The sequence below is a fragment of the Sylvia atricapilla genome, chromosome 19 (genome assembly GCF_009819655.1).
Source record: "Sylvia atricapilla isolate bSylAtr1 chromosome 19, bSylAtr1.pri, whole genome shotgun sequence".
Classification (NCBI taxonomy): Eukaryota; Metazoa; Chordata; class Aves; order Passeriformes; family Sylviidae; genus Sylvia; species Sylvia atricapilla.
In genome coordinates, this window is record NC_089158.1 from 1,610,953 (window position 1) to 1,631,218 (window position 20,266).

Consider the following 20,266-nt stretch of genomic DNA (forward strand, 5'->3'; position numbering starts at 1 on the left):
CTGGTGGTCCAGCAATGTCCTCACTGATGTTCCTCATCCTCCCCTGAGTCCTGGTGCCATTGGGAGCTGTGGCTGTGCCCTGTCCCCAGTGGCCCAGGCTGTTGTGAGCATGGGGACATGGTGCTGGTACCTCAGACGTGGTGAGAAGGGAAACATCATCTGGGACTGGGGGAGCAGAATGAATCACTCCCTCAGTAATAGTATTTGAGGTTCTTTAAGGAGACTAAAATAAGCTATTTCTCATAGCTGTTCCTCTCTGGAAGTTGCTTGTTCATGGAGAAATAAAACAAACCAAAAACAACATTGTTTTTTCGATAGCAAATGATTAGTGGGACAAAGCCACTTTTGGGGAACTTGAGGCCAGCATTGTACCAGCTCAGCACCCACCATCAGCTCTAGGTCTCTTGAGGGCACTTTCTGCCTCAGAGCATGAGTATTCCTGCCTGGCTCCCTGAAACCCAAAATGCCTCCAGTGCACACAGACTAATTACTGTCCCCAGCCCCCGGAGAGTGCGTGTGAGAAGCGCTGCCAGCCCGCTATCTTGATTGTTCCCCGGGAAAGAAACAAAGCCAGGCTTGTACCCGAGCTCCCTGCGGACCTGGGGAGATGTGTGCCTCAGTCCTGATTGCGTTTCTCCTTCTGCCACGCGATATTAAAAACATCTCATAAACACTTCTGGAGCTCAGGCTGATGAGCCTGCGCTGGGCGAGCTTTGGGAGCCCAGTGCCCAAGTTCACTGCAGGAGCTGTTTCCTCCTTTGGCTCCAGCATTTTCTGGTCCTGGCCGTGAGGTTGGCTGGCACTGGCAGTCACCATTTCCCAAGGGAATAATTTCCTGGACCTTGGTGCTAAAGCCAGTCGGGCTGTCCCATAGCAAACCTCCGGGCTTCAATTCTTCCAAACCCTCCGGTGTATGGATGTATTTCATATTTTCCTTTCAGAATGGGGCTCTGTTGATCTGCCTGCATCACAAAGGCCGTGTTTTGCAGTTTACTGGGATTCTTTTTTCTGCTTTCTTTGTGATCAGAAGTGACAAAAGCCTCCTGGTGGCACCCGACAACCTTCCCACTGGAATGCAAGCACACTGTGAAGGTTTTGGCTTGAGCAAAGCATGCCCAACTGATGGAAACCCATTAGCTGCTGCTTTTTCGTTCCTCCCTCCTCTCTTCCTTTGCTAGAGTAAAGTGGTTTGCATCATTTTTTCCCTTGTTTCAGCCAACAAGCATGTTTGTTTCTCCTTAATTACCTGGGTGTCAATGGGGTGCTTCATCACTGTCTTTCCTCAGCTGGTTCCTTTTCATTTCAATATGCAGCAGATAATCAGAAGCTTCAATTGCAAATCCTGCAAAACTCTCTAGATCTGAAACTGTAAAATAACCCAAAAATGACCTTGAGATGACTTTCCATGTCCCTGGAAATGAAAATTAACTGGACTCATTTGACTGGCCTGAGGGGAAGAAGGTATTAAAAAAAAAAAAAAGAATAAACCTGACAAATGAACCAGGAAAGTTTCGAGTGTCTCAGGTGAGCAGGAACATTAGAATATGTATTAGTTATAAATGCTCTAGTGCAGGGTGCCTGAAATTGTTAGAGGAGAATAATCTGTGTGTATGCATGAGGAATGCATGTGAGGTGTGCCAAGGAATGTGACCCTGGGAGCAGGGGGAGAGCAGGAGCCAGAAGGGCTGGGAGCTGCCTGGGAGCTGGGGTGAGTTCGCTGGAGCTCAGCTCTGCTGTCTGGATGAAGATTCATTTTGGTGGTGCTGGCAGCTCTGCCCGAGATTGACCCTCACTTCTGCTGTGTTGTGCACAAACACTGAGAGCTGCAGGGTCTAAACAGAGCACAGGGATGTGTCCTGAGGGTGGCTGTGCTCTGGGGAGGCACAAAATGCCTCATGCAAGGTCCTGTAGGATGCACCTCATGGAGACCATGGAATGAGAGAACGGCTCGGCTTGGAAGGGACCTTAAGGATCATCTCATTCCAGCCTCGTGCCTCCCATGTGCTTCAGAGCACATCCCCTGAGCTGCCACCGCTGTGCCTCCCCTGTGGCATCTTCCATGTGGACAAACCAGCTGATGAACATGGGATGGAAGGTGACTGGAAGATGGACATGGGGCTGATTCTCCTGGGATTTTCCAGGCTCTCTGTCTTTTTCCCAGGGTGTCTGTGCTTGAGGTCCTTGGAGTTGCCTGTTGGAGGCTTATCCCAGCCTGAAAGTGCTGGAGAAGAGTTCCCCTTGTTCTGCAGCAGGAAGGGTCTGTGCTCTGTGGAGTCTGGGAAGGCCCAGCCCATTGCTGGGTCTCCACCACTGCTTTGTGTTTGCTGATGGGCTCTCTTGTCATCTCTGAGCTTCGGTAGTAGAATTATCTTGACAAGAGAGGGAGAGATTTAGAGCTCTGTAATCCACGCTTGTCCATCCTAATTATTTCCCTTATCAGCCTTCAGGAGAGTAACTTTACTGTGGTAATTAATCTCTGCAATCCCACCCTATCTTAATAATTAACACAGAGTTAGAATGGGAGGGGAGAATCTGTTTTGGACTGAAAAGGTCCTTCTGGGGTGAGAGTGGCACAGATTTCTTAAGCAGCCAAGTGCAGCCTGGAGAAGACAGCAGTGGGGATGGCACCATGTGCTGAGGACCCCTGGGACAATGACAACAAGTGGCAAGGAATGTGCACCAGAATTGTGTTTGTACAGTGTGAGTTTGGATGTTTTATTAAAGGAAGTGCCTGGCAGGAGCTGTGGTGCTGGAGCAATGAGCATCTCTGTGGTTTGCGTGGGCTTCAGCTGGAGCTGTGAGCATCCAGCCCTGAGGAAAATGAGCCCATTCATCATCTCCAGCGCCTGAGACACAGCAAAAAAGGGCAGTTTGACCTAATACTGCCCTATAGGAGCTGCAATTACTGGAGTATAATTCATTTTAAATAGATCCTGAGATTTCCTTCCCTTAATATCCAGAGTGAGAAAAAGAGTGAGCAGGCAGGATTTGTGAGCCAAGTAGGGATCAGATCAATGGCCATCACAGGCAGGGGATGGGCTGGGGAGCCTGTGGAGGTGAACGGCAGAGCAGAGCTCAGGTGTGCACCTCTGGAGGCACAATGCTTTTAATTTCTGGAGTTTAAATGAAGATCTTAACCCTGAGTGTAGGTAGCATGTGTAGTGTGTGATGTGGGGGTCAGGGTTGGCCATACTGGCAAATCTTTGCAGGAAAAGTTGATCCTTGGCTTTTTCCAAGTAGAGTTCAGCTGATAAACTCACATCTTTGGGGTAGCATGTTTCTTTTGGTTATGGCCTTTTCCAGAAGGAGGCTCACAGAAGAAATCTATATGAGAGGGTCAGGTGTGACCCTGGAAGCTCCTCTGTTCTGATCAATTCTGGGCCGTGTTTCTGGAGCAGGATGCACAGAAACTGAGGAGTTGCTTTGAACACTCAGTGCTGCCTCAGCTGGAAGGTGTGGCTGTGTGTGTTGGATCCGGCATTTCTTTGAAATCATGTAAGACTCAGTTCAGTGTTGTCACACATTCCTTGGAATGCAGCCATTAACAAGGAGGGTGGATTTGGGAGCAGGACATGGTTGCATGCTGCTCCCGTGCTGGGATGAAGGCAACTGTGGCTCCCCTGCTCCAGCACTGAGCCCCCATCTCTGAGGAGCTTGGGAGCAGATGTCCTTAAAGGGATGGCTGGAATCGACATATTTCTTCAGGCTGTTCCTTTAATTTTCAGACATCTATCTAACCTGGGAAAATACATCTTGGTTTTCATTGCAAGCCCCAGAGGCTGATGCTAACAGGTCGTTTTAGAGCTGCCAGTAATACCTTCCAGAAAGTGGCAGTGAGATTGTCTGGAGGCTGGATTCTGTCACCACCTTCTCAGGATCTCTCTCCTCACTGGCGCTTTCCATCCCTACCCCTCACCTGTTTCCTTGTGCTGAAACTCCAAGAAAGACCTGATCCTGCCGGGTCAGCCAGTCCAGGTTATCCACCAGGCATGGCCAGGAAGGTCTCAAGTGCTGGGTTTTCAAGTGGGGTGCAGGGTTATGAGCAGGGTGGGAAGAGTTTCCCTCCTTCCCTGTCGAAGGTGTGTTTCCCACAGGATGAATTTATCCCCTCTGTGCCAGGCAGGTGTCAGGCTCTGATGGATGGGCAGAGACACTGAGTAGCTGGGTAAGGATCCCCTTGGATGTGGCCCTTGGCTCCCTGCCCTGCTCCTGTGGCGGGGACACGGCCCCTCTGCAGCCACATTTCCCTTCCATCATCATCATCACCCTCTACTGCAGAGACAGCTCCAGTCAGTAATTCATAACCTCAGAGTCTTGCTAAGAGTTAAAGGAGGGGGATAAAGAAATACCCAGTGGGTTATCCTTCCTCCAGGCTGAAGGTGGAGAGTCAGAAGCGGTGAAGGCTGTTGGGTTTTTTGGGCAATGCTGTTTGTTGGACACAAACCCGTCCTTGCAGACCTTCAGCACGGTAGGGGTGTGGGGCAGGAAAAGCCCTCTGAAGGTGTGAATGTCGTGCTGGGTGGAGAAGGCTTTGCAAGAGACTTGTGCAAGGGCCAGAGAGAAAGCTCCAGCTAAGATTTTACTTTTTTGTTTGAGTTTTGAGTGTGTCTAAATTATTCTCTTGCACAAGTCTGGCTTTCAGAGGGGATTTGATCATTCAGAAATCAGGGTGTTTCTGAAAACCAACAAATCTGATTACTAAGGAATTTCACGGTGAGTTTTGAACTGTTTTCTTGTCCTCTGTGTAACTTACCCTCATGACTATATAAGCTAATTGACTATATGACTTATGACTTATATGACTATATAAGCTAATTCTGCTTCCTTTGGCTCTAAGGTGAGGTGTGGATTTGTCTCCTATCCCTACCCAGGCTCATTTTCACTCCTGTACAGACTTCTCTGGAGTCCAAGTAGAGGGTGCTGTGCTGTTGGATTGTTTAGAAGTCACAGGAGTATCTCATGTTCTCTTTTTTAACAATTGGAGAGAGGCTTTTATTTTCTCCAGAATCATAAACACAATCTTCAGTGTGTTTTTTGGAAACAATAAAGCTAAACTCTAATAACCACACATTTTCCTTGCTTTATGTGCACACATCCTTGGGGAACAGAGCCTCAAGGACTCTGCTGTTAGTGGAGTTTTAACTTGCACAGGTTGGAAAGTGCTGGAGACCTGGATTATGAATTTGCTGTGGTATCTAAACAATTTTTTTTTTTTTTTGCCTTTAAAAATTCTCAAGGTGAGCAAAAAAAGCACCTCTGGAAGAAAATGCCAGTGACGTAACATGAAGGTTTTAGCACCACCATCTGAAAATCAGACTTCATTTAAATGTCGTATCTTGCAAACTCCTCTGTGTGAGGACTAATTAGCTCTCTTCCATCTCTTTCCCATCCTGTGAATAATATTGTTTTCTTTTAGACAAGATCTGAGGCTCTCGGAGGCAATTTATAAAGGAGGATGCTCTGCTACAGACAGAAGACCACAGCAGGGAGATGAAGGGACACAGCTCCTAAAGTATTTAGCCACCTAATGGCTTTTTATTTTTGAGTGCAGAAGTAGGTTAGGGCCCGAACTCCATCTGTGGCGGTGATTTTTTGATGGAGAACTCACTTATTTAACAAGGTAGGTTTCATCCAGAAGTCTTGAGAAATCCAAAACAGTTCAATTTCCAGATTTGATGACTTTTTGGGGGGAGGTGGGAGTAGAAAATCACATCTGCTCAGTGTGACAGGGATGGGCACTGTACAGCAAATCTAGGCTGCACTTATAGAATCACAGAATTATTGAATTCTTTGTTTTGGAAAGGACCTTAAAGCTCATCCCATCCCACCCCTGCCATGGCAGGGACACCTCCCACTTCCCCAGGCTGCTCCAGCCCCAATGTCCAGCCTGGCCTTGGACACTTTTTGGGATCCAGGGGCAGCCACAGCTGCTCTGGGCACCCTGTGCCAGAGGCTCTCCACTCTCCCAACAAAGATTTCCTAATATTTAATCTAAATCTAAGCTTATGGCTAAATCCTTGTTATCCTCACACGCCAGGAGCAGGAACCCCAGTGTGTGGGACATCAGGGGGGACAATCTACATCTGTAGATCCTGAAGACTCAGCAGCAAAGGGCTGCAGGAGGGTGAACCTGCACACTCAGTGCACAAATGACCTTGCAGGGTGCAAAGCTGGCAGGGAGGAAAGAGAAGAGGATGAAAAGTGTTGCTGCTGCTGCTTCCAGAGAGAGGACAGTGTGTAAATGCAGGCAAGTGCCTTTCTTTTCGGGAAGGGAGAGCTTTGATCCAACGAAGATGGAAAGGCTGTGGATGGACAGGCTGTGGGCTCTGCTCACCATCCCGGGCAGCAGGAGTAAATTACCAGGGCTCTGTCACAGCAGGGACATTTGCCACCGTCGTCTTTTCAAGCTAACATGGAGTTTCCTCGTCGCAAGCCCTTTGATGCTTGTCTGAGAGCACCAGGGCTCTCTCTGCTTTCCAAAAGGAGCTCTCCGCCGAAGAGTGATAAATGTGCTTAATTTTTGCAGAGCTTGTAGCCTGGTTTTATCCCAGGATCCGTCTCTGGAGGTTTTATTAGCTGATGGTGTCTGTAGGAAAAAGTCAAAGCGACTAGACAGGAACAGCCATGGAATTGATGTAGGGAGCAAGAGCGTGTTTTGGAGATAATGTTTCTCGTTCTTGCCGCGCTACGTGCCGAGGCTGGGCAGTGCATTTCTAGTGCTGCTGTAGTTTTACAGCTGCTGCTGCCCAAACCCCCTCTGGCTGGCATCCCAGTGGGGCAGGGTGTGGGCAGGGGTGGGTGCCCTGCTCTGGAGCATGGGCGGGGGCATGGGGACAGGTGACAGGTGACAAACATCCCTGTCCCTGGTGTGGCTCTGATGAACCTGGTACAGACAGAGCTGGCTGGGTGTGCCAAGGCTCCAGGTGTCAGGAGGAGCCCAGGAGCACTGGTGTGGGGAGATGATCACCCTTCCTTTGAGCCTGGCAGAGAGACAATTTGCAAACATGTGTTGGTGCGTTCCGGGAGGAAGCCAGGCACTAAATCATCACCTTGCATCTTGCATGCAGATTCGTCCAGGGAACCTATTTAATTAGGGGATAAATTTAGAAATCAATTATTTGCAGAAACAGTTTCTTTCCCTCTAATGAGGCTACAAGATTCATCCCCCTCTGCCACTTTCCCATGACCTTTGTGTATGCAGATCAAGGGGAAAAGTGTTCCATGTCTCTTCTGTCTCCGTGCGGGTGTCCCTTTTTGGACAGCTCCTGCACAGATTTCACTGAGGCTCTTGTTAGGACAGCAAATGAGACCATGCTGCTGTTGGATCTAACGGTGTGGGATCCAGATAATGACATGGATTAGCCTTTCCTGCTGGGGAAGGGGATGGGAAGCTGCAGGAAAAAGGCTGGAATGGGGTGGTTGGGTGGTGTCCCTGTGTGGTGTCTGTTTCAGGCTTTGGTCTCTGCCACTTTGTTGCTTCCAATCTCTGACAAATTGCTCAGCTTCTCTCATGCCTTACCCACTTTTAAATGGTGAAATTTATTTTGCTCCCAGGCGCTGAGAAGCCTTAATAAATTCGGTTGCTTTTATTATTTTGGATTTTAACATCTCCTCATCTTACGATGCCACTTTCTGAGCCCTGCGGCGACTTTGCTGTGCTCTTACATCAGCTGCTTTTAGTCCAGTTCATTGCAGTGGGAGTCAGTCCAGAGAGAGGTGAGAATTTTCACAGCTCATCTCAGTAAACCTTTTTGCTTCTGGCAGCCTGAGGGTTTGCAGCCTTCAAGGGCAGCCCTTGGCTCCAGGGCTGAGGCTGCCCAGGTGGTTTGTCCTGCTCAGTAGGGTCTGGCACCTTTGGGATGGCATTTTTGGGAGCAGCAGTCTGCTTCCCATTGCCCTTGCTGGGCTTCTTTCCTGCAGGATTCTGGTGGTGCTTGGCCAGTGGGAGGAAGTCAGTGTCCTGGGCTGGGACACTCTGGGACATTCCTGTCAGTATCCTGGGCTGGGACACTCTGGGACATTCCTGTCAGCGTCCTGGGCTGGGACACTCTGGGACATTCCTGTCAGGGTGTCCTGGGCTGGGACACTCTGAGACATTCCTGTCAGGATGTCCTGGCCTGGGACACTCTGGGACATTCCTGTCAGTGTCCTGGGCTGGGACACTCTGGGACATTCCTGTCAGTGTCCTGAGATTCTTGCTGGGTGCGGGGTAGATGAACATGCAAGGTCGCCCCTGGGTTAAGGTGTCATAGTCTTAGAGAGAAACGAATTTTCTGTGAGGTTGCAAGAACTCATTTCTTCTGTAAGAGCTGGATTTGGGGCTTGTTGAGTACCCCAGACAAAAGCTGGGCACTTGAGTGGTACCTCGGATACCTGGCAGGCTTTGGGGGATGTTCAGGGAGTGAGCACTCAAAAGCCTCTCCCAGAGAAGAGGTAAGATTCTTAATCCTTTGGCGGCCACTGTGGATGTCTGCCTTGACAGGAGAGAAGGGGCTGTGAGTGAAGGAGTCCCCGTCACGATCCAGGTGGAGGGGCAGCAGCAGCTGGGCATTCCTGGTAACTGATATTTTTGCCTTTTGGGGCAAGGGCATACACAGAATTTTCAGGCTGTTTGGCCTGATACACCCACCTGGTGCTCCAGGTGACACAGAGGCAGAAGATCCCAAGTAATCCACTCGCTGCTTTTTTTCTCCCCTGAAAATACCCAACCAGCCCTTTCTCCTTGGGAAAGGACATCCATCTCTCAGCAGGTGGAACTGTCTTAGTGTTTGTAGGTGACCAGACCTCCTCTCTCCTGTTTTCTTCTCCTCCTCTGCCTGTTCCACCTCCCCGTTGGGAGGGCAGGTCCGTGGAGGAGCCACTGTAGAAAAATTACTTCACAGTCTGAGCAGAGCCCTGAGCTATCAAACTGCCTTATCATTTTAAGAGGTCTGTTTCCCAAAGAGAGGTTTAAAAATGCAGAGGACTTATAAAGCTCTTGGCTGGTTCTAATGGAGCTTGGAGCTGTGCTCACCCCTCGAGGCTGGTGCTTGCTCCTCGCCAGCTGTAAAGCAAATGCACCTCTCTGCTTTGTCCTGGAGCATGCCTCACTCTTCAAATCACCTGAACAGGTCATGTTGCCCTTCTGCTCCTGTCACAGCTTGCGGGGAAGACAAGCACGTTCCCTCTCTGCCCCTCTGTGACAATCCTGCTCTGCCCTGATGCCCACCCTGCTGTGCCAGGCTGCCCTTGCCCTGCTCCCAGCTCCTGCAGAAACTCACAGACAAAGGGAAAATTGCTGTTGCTGCTGTTACCTGCCCAAGGAAGAGGCCATAGGGGTGGCTTTCCAGACGTTTTCCCTTTGCACAAGCCTCATCTAGTGCCATCCTGGGGCTGCCATGGTGTCTGTGTTTGAGGTTGTCCTGGGAAAAGACATCCCCAGCCCAGCCGTACCAGTGCCCAGGAAAAGGAAGCAGGAGCAGTGCAGGCAAGTGGAGGCTCACTGGGCTCCCTCCCTCTCCTTCTGTAGGATCTGGGTTATAATACTGGCAGAACCCATCTGGCCCCGTTTCCATGTGCCAGCATTTCCTGTGCACCTGGGAAACGTGTGCTGCCACTGCAGGTGATGCACAGTGCCCGTCCTTGTGCCCTTTCCCTGTGCTCTCCTTTTCCTTCCTTGTGCTCTCCCTGTTCCCTCCCTGTGCCCTTTCTCTGCTCTCCCTGTGCCTTTCCTGTACCCTTGCTGTGTCCCTTCCCTGTGCCTTCCCTGTGCCCCTTGCCTTTGCCTTCTCTGTGCCTCTTTCCTGTGCCCTCCCTGTCCCCCTTCCATGTGCCATCCCTGTCCCTTCCCTGTGCCCTTCCTGTGCCCTCCCTAGTGCCCTGCCTGTGCCCTCCCTAGTGCCCTGCCTGTGCCCTGCCCAGCCACCTGCCCTGTGGTCCCTTGGCTGTGGTGAAAATCCCAGTTTGTGGTTATCAGAGGCAGCAGCTCCTCCTATGGTTGTGTCATTGGACACTTCAGATCTGTTCAGGCTCCAAGCAAAGCTCTGGTGTCACCACAGAGGCTCTGGTGTCACCACAGAGGCACAGATGGCTGTGCTCTGCCAGGGCTTGGGGATTAAAGAGGGTTTTTTTCTTATCCAGGTGCCTCGTGAAGGCTTTCAAAGGCCATTCCTCTGGATGTGTGGTGGGAATAGACCCTCTTAGGCTGGTAGGGGTCCTGCAGGAGCCAGGCTGCGTTTTCAGACAGGCTGCAGTCCCACACAGGGCTGGGCCAGTGACAGAGATGTGTCCCTGTGGCAGCAGGCGCAGGCTGGCACCTGCAGTGGGGCAGGCCAGGTCGGTGCAGGGCTCAGGGCTGGGCAGCATTGCCTGTGCTGATGCAGCACATCCACTCATTCCCTGCCCATCACGGAGTTTTCTGAGCCAGGAAATCCCCGCAGTCTGCATGAAAACCTGTCCTACTTAATCCACCCTGAGCACAGATCTGGGCCAGTGTTGGACGCCTGTTACCTTCAGAAAAGCTTCACAATCAAAGACAGGGATTTCTTTACCAGAGACTGATAGTCGGACCATCAAAAAATGATGCTTGTGCCTTTTAAGTAGACTTTTTTCTCCCCATTTATCAGGTCTGTCTGTTGTTGGATTGAGGATCTGGAGTAACAGGGGGCTGTCCCAGCTTCCCCCATGCACTGACACAGCAGCAGCTTTCATGCACCAGCAGCTCTTTCTCCTGTGACATGAGGAAAGGGTGGGCTCCTTCCTCTGCCTTGTGCCTTCAGGTGCTGCTTCAAAAGTAAATCCTGCACTTCTCTTGGGTGATCCAGGAGGCTCCAGAGAAGTGGCAAAGCTTGAGCTTTTTACTAAAACCCTAAAGAAAACTCCCGTGCCTTGACACAGGGTGGAGGACTAGGGAGGGAGAGAGAGAAGGAGAGCAAAATCCATGCACCAAGGCATCTTCTTCACACCCATCTCTCTGGCACCTTGCCCGTCACCTCTGCAGGATGCACAAAAGAGGGGCTCTGATGCTTGAAGTCACATTCCTTCACCTGCTTTTTCTTCATGGCAGCATCCCAGAATCCCAGAATGAACCAGGTTGGAAAAGACCTTTGATATTATCAAGTCCAACCTATGACCTCACACCTCCTCATCAACTAAACTATGGCACTGGGTGCCATGTCCAGGCTTTTTTTTAAACCTGTCCAGGGATGGTGACTCCAGCACCTCCCTGGGCAGATGAATCCAGTGCCCAATCACAGCACGGAGTGTGTGAGAAGCTGAGCACCCCTGGTGCTGCTCTGAGCCCGGGTGTCTCCTCTCTCTGGGAAAGCCTCACCCAGGAGCACCCTCCCCCTTGCTCTCCCATACCTGGTGCTTCTCAATCCGACAGAGATGACTCGTCCATGTGCCAGCAATTCCTGCAGGATCAGATTCCAGCCTTGTCTGCCTCCGCTGGCCAGGGCGAGCCTCTGCCCACAGGTAAAAACCGAATTGAATGGAAGGGAATTGAAAGTCAAAGGGCCCTGTAATAATTTCAGAGTGCCTGAGGCACCACACAGAAGCCCCAGCATTATAAATAAGGGTAATGTGCTGGAGCCTGAGCTGCAATCAAAGCAGCTGCAGGAGCTTGCAGTGTGCTGAGCTTCTCTGGGGTTTTTGGAATCAGACTGAGATCTGTGGGCAGCACAGGCAAATCAATATCTGCTCCCTGATGTGCCCAGGGACAGTAAAGCCTGGGATTAGGAAGGCAAAAGGGATGTGGGGAGGGTGCAGAAGGCTCCAGAGCCAGCACCAAGGGAGCTGAGCTGGGGCAGCCCAACACTCCAGTTGTCAGGAATGTTTCCAGGGGCTGAGGGAAGGGGCTGACTCTGTCCTCCCTGCTCACCCCAGAGCATCTCCTGGGTGATGCAGTCTATCCATCCAAACCGAGGGGGTTTCCTTGGTTTTTGTGTGGCTGTTGAGCTTGGGATCTGCCCTCCCCTTCAGCCCCACTGCTCTGATTGGCACAAACCCTTTGGTGGCAGCTCAGTTCCTCTCACATCTGTGTGTGTGTGAGGTGACTGGTCCCAGGAGCATGCCTGAACCCAGCTGCTTGTGCTTCTCCTTCCAGCAGAGCCTGAAAACAGCCAAACCCACTTTACTGCAAATCCTGTCTTGCCTCTCCAAGGTCAGATGTGTGATGCTGCTGGCCGTGAGATGCAGAGGGTGCTCCTGCCTGCGCTTGGTGCCAGCGGGATCCCCTTTGAACCACCCCAAGACCAGGCTGTCTCTAGTCCTTCTCCATCCAGCATCATGCCTTGGGTTTGGCACTGCTGGGTTAACGACTGGACTCGATGATCTCAGAGAGATTTTCTAACTCCATCCCATGATTCTGTGTCCATGCAGACCCACAGAGCCAGAGCCAGCCCTGAAATGCCCTGCAGGTGCAGCACTGTGCTCTCACAGACAGCGGCTTTGAAAGGAGATGATCAGAGGGAGCTTGTCATCTCTTTTCTTTTTTTTTTTTTTTTTTTTTTTTTTTTCTCCTCCCTTTCTTAAATTTCTGAGCTTCTCTATTACTTTTTATGATCTGCAGCTGCATTTGTGTGTTGCCCCAGGGAGTACTATGAGGGGAGAGCAGGGGAGGAGGTGCGTGAGGGAAGGAACATGTTAAAAAACAAGTGGGAGACAAGAGGGGACAAAAAACCTGAGCTAATGATTCAGATAAAAAAAACTCCACCACATTGTCACCAAAAGACCCAAACTCTTACAACTCTTAGGGCCTGTTTGACTGAAGAATAGCCCCCTTGGGAGCATGGGGGAAGCCCCATTTCTAGAGTAATTCTGGAACTAGTCTGCACAGAGTGTGATAATCTATTCCGCAGGGAGCAATCCTGCGCTGGCAAGGGCACTGGGGAGAGCTCTCTGTTTATGACTTTCTGCATAAATTTCCTTTATTAGCATAAGTGGTAGCTAGCACCGAAGAAACTCTAAACTAACACTTTATCGGAGGTTGGCGCCCCTGGAGAGCATTAACTCAGGAGAGCCGCTGGAACAGCCGCAGATGGAATGGGGTGGCAGGATGAGGGGTGTGGAAGAAGGGGGCACAGGCTGGAATGGTGTCTCTGTGAAAGGAAATACGGCCACAAACCAGATCTGCAGCTTTTCCCCTGCCAGATGAAGAGGCTGAGTTGTGCAGGTGGGCTGAGGAAGCCGGGCTGCGGGGTGCAGGTCCTGCTGGGATGGAGCAGGTGGGGAGGAAAAAGCCCGGAGGAGCCTGGATCTGTGCACTGGAAGTTACTCCCTGGCTCCTCAGCCATCAGCCCAAGCACTGTGTGCTGGCAGGAAAGGTGCCCAGCAGGTCTGAGCAGCACTGGGGAGCTGGGAGGAAGCACAAGGAGGGTTTGGTTATCCGGGGGCGGGGAACCTTGTGGGGATGAACTGCTCTAAGCAAAAAGGCTTATTTTAATAATGGCCTTCAGGAATGAAATAAAAATACAATAATCATGGTAGATTAGCAAGAACAAGCCAATTAAACACAACACAGGCTTTGTAAAACGCCATGACAGATAAGGCAGGGCTGCAGCCTCCTGAGCAAGTGATGAATGTTGAGGCATTGCATAAGGCTGGGGTGGGGGCTGCGGGGAGCTGGTGAATGTTTCAAGCCTGGCAGGCTGCCTTGGAGGAGGCAGAGGTAAAAAGACTGTCCCTGGCTTCAGTGAGACCAAGGGGGAGAGGAGGGAGGAGGTGGGTAGGGCGGCCAGGAGCCCGAAGGCATGGAGTAACAATCCTGCAACTTTAATATCGCCTGTTTCATTTTGTATTCATCATGTCAGCATAATCTGCTTTTATGGGAATCGTCTTGGTTCCCAACCAAATGCATTTAGGCCCCTTTGCTTTTAAGTTTGATTGTAATACAAGTTGAAGATTTCAATGAAATGTTTATATGTAAAGGGTTATAGCAACGGTAAAGGGAAAAAGAGGAATAGAGAGTTGGTAGGAAGGGATTTGCTGTGGTCACTGCTGTCCCCTGCCTTATCCTGGATGGGTGACCTGATGGGCATGAGCCCAGGTCACAGGCTGAGCCCTGGGAAGAGGGTTGGTTGGATTGCTTGCTTGATTTCCAAGGAAAATGTTGAGGACTGTCAAGTTGTACAAGGCACAGAGCCTGAGGAAGAACAGAAAAGGCAGAAATGCTCTGTGTGTCTTTTTCTTACTTTCAGACCATCCTCAGGTGACACCAAAGGCTGGTGGGTGCGGCCCCTGGGCTGGGCTGGGCTGTGTGCTGGGAGATGATGGCACTTGGGAAGGTTTGGGGAGGCTGGAAGGGGAGATACATCTGCCGGTGTTGGGGAGAGCAGATTGCCCAGATGTGTGCTCTGGATGGAGGTGGTGCTGGCCTGGGCTCTTTGAACGGGGAGAAGAGGAGCAGTCTGGCTGTGGGGAAGGAGAATCCTCCTTGTGTCTCCATTGTCTCCTCTCTGCTGAGCGCAGTGAACAGGTAGGAAGGTGGCATAGCAGCTGTTTGATGGTCTGTTTGGCTGTTTTACTTGGTGTTTTACCCACAAAGGGGTGTTTGAACCCCATCTGATAGCTCCCCATCTGCTGGATACTGAGATTTTTAACAGCTATAGACCACAAGTGCTTTTCCACTGCTGCACGTTTAAAACCTTAACCGTATCTCATTCGGTTTTGGTGCAGGAATGGCCTTAATTTGTTCCAAAAGCGTTTGAAAGCTCTGATAAAAGGCAATCTTGCTGCAGACTATTACATTCTGTCTGATGGACGGGCTCTCACTGCTGTAACTACAGCAGACAGTGGAGTGACAATGTGTGTCCAGTGAAACACAGGCAGTGTAATATTAGTGTCAAGTACATGAGGCCAAGAAACTTCCCTGTGTTTGGGGATTGAGGGATTCTGCAGCTACAGGGCTTGAAAAAAGCTTTTTTAAAAATTATTTGATTGTGAGTGGTGAATCTGATTGAAGGCTGGTGGTGTCCTGGGGGTGCTGGGGTAGTGACCAGGTGTCCTGAAATGAAAGCTCAAGCACACAAGTGTTTGTAAGTGTGTGGGAATGGGTACCCAGGCTTGGCAAGTCCGTGTTTGTCACAAATTGCCTGGCTGCTGGGTTGGCTTAAAATTGTGAAATGAATGTTAAATTGAAGTTTCTACTTTTGGAAGAGACCTTTTGAAAGTGAAACAGGCTTATCTTCAGTCTAGGCTAAAATCCAAAAAATTGCCTATATTTCAGAACTCCTGAGAAATGTTCTCTGTGATCCTTTTAAACATCCCATGCAAAAATGTGTGTGTAAGGGAAAAAATTTGGAGAAAGGTACACCCTGGAGGCTTTTTCCTTGCTTCCCTAATGTGATGTAGCCTTTGGAGCTGTAGCAGTTAGGGCCTGGTGGCATCCACACGGTCTGTGCTGTGGGCTGGGTGATATAACCTCCTTCCTGAGCTCTTTAGGAAAGGTCTACTGCAGGATATGTGTGTGATGAGTGTGTAATACTGTAATCATCCCCTTCCTTGCATGACTGTCCCTCTGGACAGAATTAAGATTATGGCTTTGCATAACAGAGTCTCTCCCTTGATACTCCTGTGCTCTCCCTTGGCCTGTTTGCCTCTTTGGATGATCTTGGATTTCTGCTGCAAAGCTGAGTGAGTGCTTTTGCTCCTAAAAGTAGCATTTGTTTTGATTTTAATTAGACAAGGAGATGCTTCTCAGTACAGACCTTTGAAGTATTGCTGGGAAGATGACTGCAATTAAGCAGCCTCGATATTTCTCTCATTTTGTTCTTATTTTCACTGCTGTAAGAAACCTTCTGCTTGAGCCTTGCTTGGAAGGGAGAGACACAGGATCCATTCCATGAGGTCCCCAGGTCTTGAAGGAGCTGCAGGGCTGCCCTGGTTTACAGTTCCCAGAGTACAAGCAACACCTTCTTGCTGCTGGTTTGCTCCAGCCAAGAGCCTTTTATGTCAGAGGAGAGAAGGGTCATTAGCAGGATGTCAGGGCAGTGACAGGGATGTGTCAGGGAGCTCGTGCATCCCCTCCCAGGCACAAGTGTGGGCTCTTGATGGATCCCTGTGTGCTCAGGAGCTGTTTGGCTTTCCTCTGCTGAGTGCTGAGGTGTGCACAGGGGCTGGTGATAAGGGGGGTGCAGTGCTGGGGGCAGAAGCAATGAGAAAACCCCTCTGGTGAGATTGAGGTGACACGGTGGTGGCTCAGGAGTGTCACCAGAGAGGTGCTGAATCAGGAATGTGGCAGTAATGGAGTGGCCTTGTCCCTGCCCTGCAGGACCTGTGGTGTGATGTGTCTCCTCCATGAGCAGGTTGCTTGGCTTTCTTTTGATCCAGGTTGGGACGCCAGGAGCTTGCTTCTGGAAAATATATTGATTTCAGGAGTGAGAAAAACTGTTCCTGAAGGATTGAGAGGGTTTTTTGTTGGGCTGGGACATGGGTTTGTACAAGTGCAAGGGCCTGGTCTTGTAGCCTGAGTGGCTGCTCATCACCCAAGTGTCTTGTTGAAGCATCATATCCTGCAAGGGGTGGGTGCCTCCTCAGCACAGCCTCAGCTGGGCTTGTTCCTTCTGTCCTCTCCACTGGGAGCTGGAACTGGATGTGCTTTTGCCCAGCTGGGCTCAGGGTAATGAAATACAAAATGCCCTCAGCGTTCCCTGGCTGCTCTGCCCGCAGGGGGACAAACACTGACTCCCCACTGACCCAAGGTGCAGGAGGAGAACCTTGTTTCTGTTCCACTGTGGTGTCAGAAGTACCTGAGCTCGTGCTCTTGACTGTTCTGGGGCAGACACATCTGAAGACCGTGGGTCAGGGGCTGTCAGACCTGGTCTGGTCCCAAATAGGAGGGAATTGAATCTGGGTCTTCCTCAAAGCAGGTGACTGCTGAAGCTGTGGGCCCAGTGACTAAGAACACGTCTTGTTTCCCATTGCTTATACTGGAAATGGAAAAACAAGCACAAAAAAGATGTGGTGGAAGGAGAAATATTTTGGCTCATTTTGTACTAGTGTTTTTGTGGGTTTTTTTTTTTTTTTTTTTTTTGGATTTGATTCAGCTGCCAAACTGCCAAACCCCTTCTCTGCAGAGATGTGTGTGCAACGTGCTGGGCAGCTGTGGAGCTCCCAGTGCTCCTGGCCCACTCAGGAGCTGCAGCTGAGGCTGGGAGCTGCTGCCTTCACAGGCTCTGCAGTTTGGGGGTGCCCTTTGGGTTCTCCAACCCCCCAGTTCAGTGCAGTGCCCCAGGTCAGGCAGAGCTGTGTGCTGGGGTGCTGTAATCCTGCCTCCCAGGGTGCCTGTGCTGGAAATCAGGGTCGAGTGGGATGCAAAACCAACAGAAGCTGCAGAAGGTGACTGGCAGGTGCAGCTCCAATGTCAATAGATATTTGTCAAGGCTGGTGGGTTTCCCTTGTTGCTGGAGCTCACAGTCTGTGCTGGGTGTCCCTGTTAAATACAGCTGTGCTGCTGCCTCACAGCTGGAAGAAGGTTTCCATTGGAAATGCCAGCAGAGTGTGTACTGGTGTCTGCACCCTGCCTTGTCTGGCACAGAGTGTCCCCCCTGAGCCATGAAACTCCCTTGGGCTTGGCTGCAGCTCCCTGGGAGCTTTTTCCAGCCTGTTTTACTGGGAAAGGCACAGGAGGTTCAGGGCATTCTGGGTGATTTTCTGCTCTTGCCTTCCTATTCTGGAAATGCCAAGGCACTCTGTAGCCCCTTGCTTTTACTAAGGGAGACAAACGTTTCTGTACGTATATAAGGGAAATAACAGGTAGAGGCTAAAATTAAATAGAAGCAGTTCTGGGGGCAAGACTCAAAAATCCCAATTCCCTTGATCACTTAGACAAACACCTTTGTGCCTCGTGGAGAAAACTGACCCTCGGCTGCGCATTGTGTCCCTGCAGAGATGTCGGGGACCGTGTCGGACATTTCGCTGGTGCACTGGAAGCAGCAGTGGCTGGAGAACGGCACCCTGTACTTCCACGTGTCCATGAGCAGCGCTGAGCAGCTCTCCAGGGCCACCCCACCCAGCCTCCAGGAGCCCTCAGAGATCGTGGAGGAGCAGATGCACATCCTTCATATCTCAGTCATGGTGAGTCCCAGCTGCCGACGGCGCCGGAGGGGATGGAGGGACCCCCTTGGAGCAGGGGGATGAGGAGCAGGGTGGTGAGCCTGGCTTGCAGATGTTTGTGTGCCTTCTTGGTTGGATCTCTAGAAAGGGAAGGATGTGTTTGAATGGGCCAGGAAAAAAAAAAAATAGAGTGCTTGGTCTTCTGAGAAAATGAAACAAAATAAAGCAAAAGAGTGTGGGGAAGAAGCTGTTGGGAGGGTAACGAGGATCCTGTAATTCCTCTTGTCTGGTGAGGTGCCAGTGGAGTGTTTCTGATTGGTCTTTTTGTTTGGGCATTGTGCAAAGGCGAGATTTTGGGCTTGGCCGCTTCATTCTGAAATGCTGAAGTTTATCTTTGAAGTGAGTAAGGGCTGCAGCATTTCTTGTAAAGGACAAGTCTGACCTAAAAGTAAAAAGTTGATCCAGTGCTTTGAATGTCTCCATCTGGGGTGTTTGTAACCTTTTAATAATGCACTGTTCATGTGCTGTGTTGCCTTTTAAAGTTTCAGTATCGTATGAGGTGGTTGCCTACGTGTTTGGATCTGGTCCATGGCTCCCCCATGTTTTAGAGCTCCGTCTGTAAAATGGGATTCAGTGTATTGTCCCTTCAGTCCCACTGGGATAAGACACAGACAAAAAGAAGTTAGGTTGGTATATCCAGTGTGTATGCATGCCATTCATTTGCCAGAGTAAGCCTCTTATGGGACTGGGGATCCCACCACAGCAACCCTCTGCAAAAAGTGAATCTGTTCATCTCTTAGAACCTGGGTCATCTCCACAGCTTCTGTCCTTAGTTTTGGAAGGAGAAACAGAGACAATAACTGCACAAATCCTTTATTTTATTTTTTTTATTTGAGCAAGCAGCCGTTTGGCTTTTATAATTTAAATCTGTTTTTGTGAGTGTCTCGTCAGGGAGGCTTTAGATCTGGCACTGAATGCATGTGAGAAGGGAGAGAGGCTTTGCATTAAGGCTGTTGGGCAAGATAAGATGCAGGATGGCAGAAGAGAACAGAGCTGGGGGCAGCATCTTACTGAGTTGGATAGGGAATGGTTTTATATCCTGCCGAAATTGTCAGTGGGATTGGGTGTTGGAGAGGGGGAAAGGGTTAGAACTGAGTACTTGGAAAATGAGCTTGAAAATGTAAGTGAGAGACAGAACAAAGAATGCAAACAGCACAACATGTGTGGGTGTGCAAAGCTCTATCCCTGGCAGGAGGTTTGAGTATGGCATTGTTTGGCTTTTGTGGGCAAACCCGAGCTCTGAATAATTGCCCTGTGTCTGTGGGGTGACACTTTCTCTGCAGCCTGCTGATTCCTGCTTGAAATGCAGATTTTCTGTAGTAGGGAGAGATTCAGTCCTGGTCCTCAGCCCTTGCTGAAGATGGTCTCTAAAATACAGCAGATGATTATAATGATTGGAAAGTTCCTTTGAGAAGCCAGAGCTTTCCTTTGCTGCACCTTGGGATGCGGGAGCAGTGGTGCCAGGGGATGGAGCTGACAGCATCACTGGGCAAAACCAAACTGCATTAACCTGTGACAGTGTGTCCCAGGAATGGCCCAGGAATGGGTCTGGCCTCTAATCCCGGGTTAGCCAGGGAGGATGTGCTTTGCCAGTGGCCTGGGAGCACCCATGGCTTTGGTGTGAGAGCTAATTCCTGCCCTGTAGCTCTCTTCCCTTCTGCAAAAGCAACAGGAGGACAGGAGACAAGGAGTTGTTCCTGCCACACACAATCAGCTGTAATTCCACTGTCTTTACAAACCCTGACATTCCCTGCAGCAGGAGCTGAGGTCATGGGTCTGGCTCTGGGATGGGGTCTGGGCTGCACATGTGTCCCTGGGGAAGCAGGAGCCCTGCAGATCCCTTTCCTGGGTCAGGACTGCAGCAAAGGCTTGAAACTTTGCCCAGATTTTTCAGAAGGTTCATTAACTTTTTGAGTGAACCGGAGCCAAGTTTTGAGTTACCAGCAAAGATGATTCTGTTTTGTTGGTTTGCTGGTTTTTTTTTTTTTTTTTTCTCTTCCTTGAGGCCTCATGGAGTTCTGTAGGGGAAATAAAACGGGCACAGGTATTTGTTTCTTGAGTGGGATATTTCACCCAGATCTCCAGGCTGTTTTCCCACTCCTTTATTTCCCTTCTTGACCCCAGCACTTCCCAGAGGGCCCCATCACTTGAACTCTCCCACCCCAGCACTGGG

At 50.3% G+C, this 20,266-nt stretch overlaps 1 protein-coding gene across 1 annotated transcript in view; it reads left to right on the forward strand.

The window, feature by feature from the left end:
- Positions 1–20,266, forward strand: part of ASTN2 (astrotactin 2) — a 317,145-nt gene that overhangs the window by 33,869 nt on the left and 263,010 nt on the right. The window contains exon 2 of the mRNA XM_066332467.1: positions 17,867–18,054. Within this exon, the coding sequence (XP_066188564.1) occupies positions 17,867–18,054 (188 nt within the window). The remainder of the gene's footprint in view (positions 1–17,866; positions 18,055–20,266) is intronic.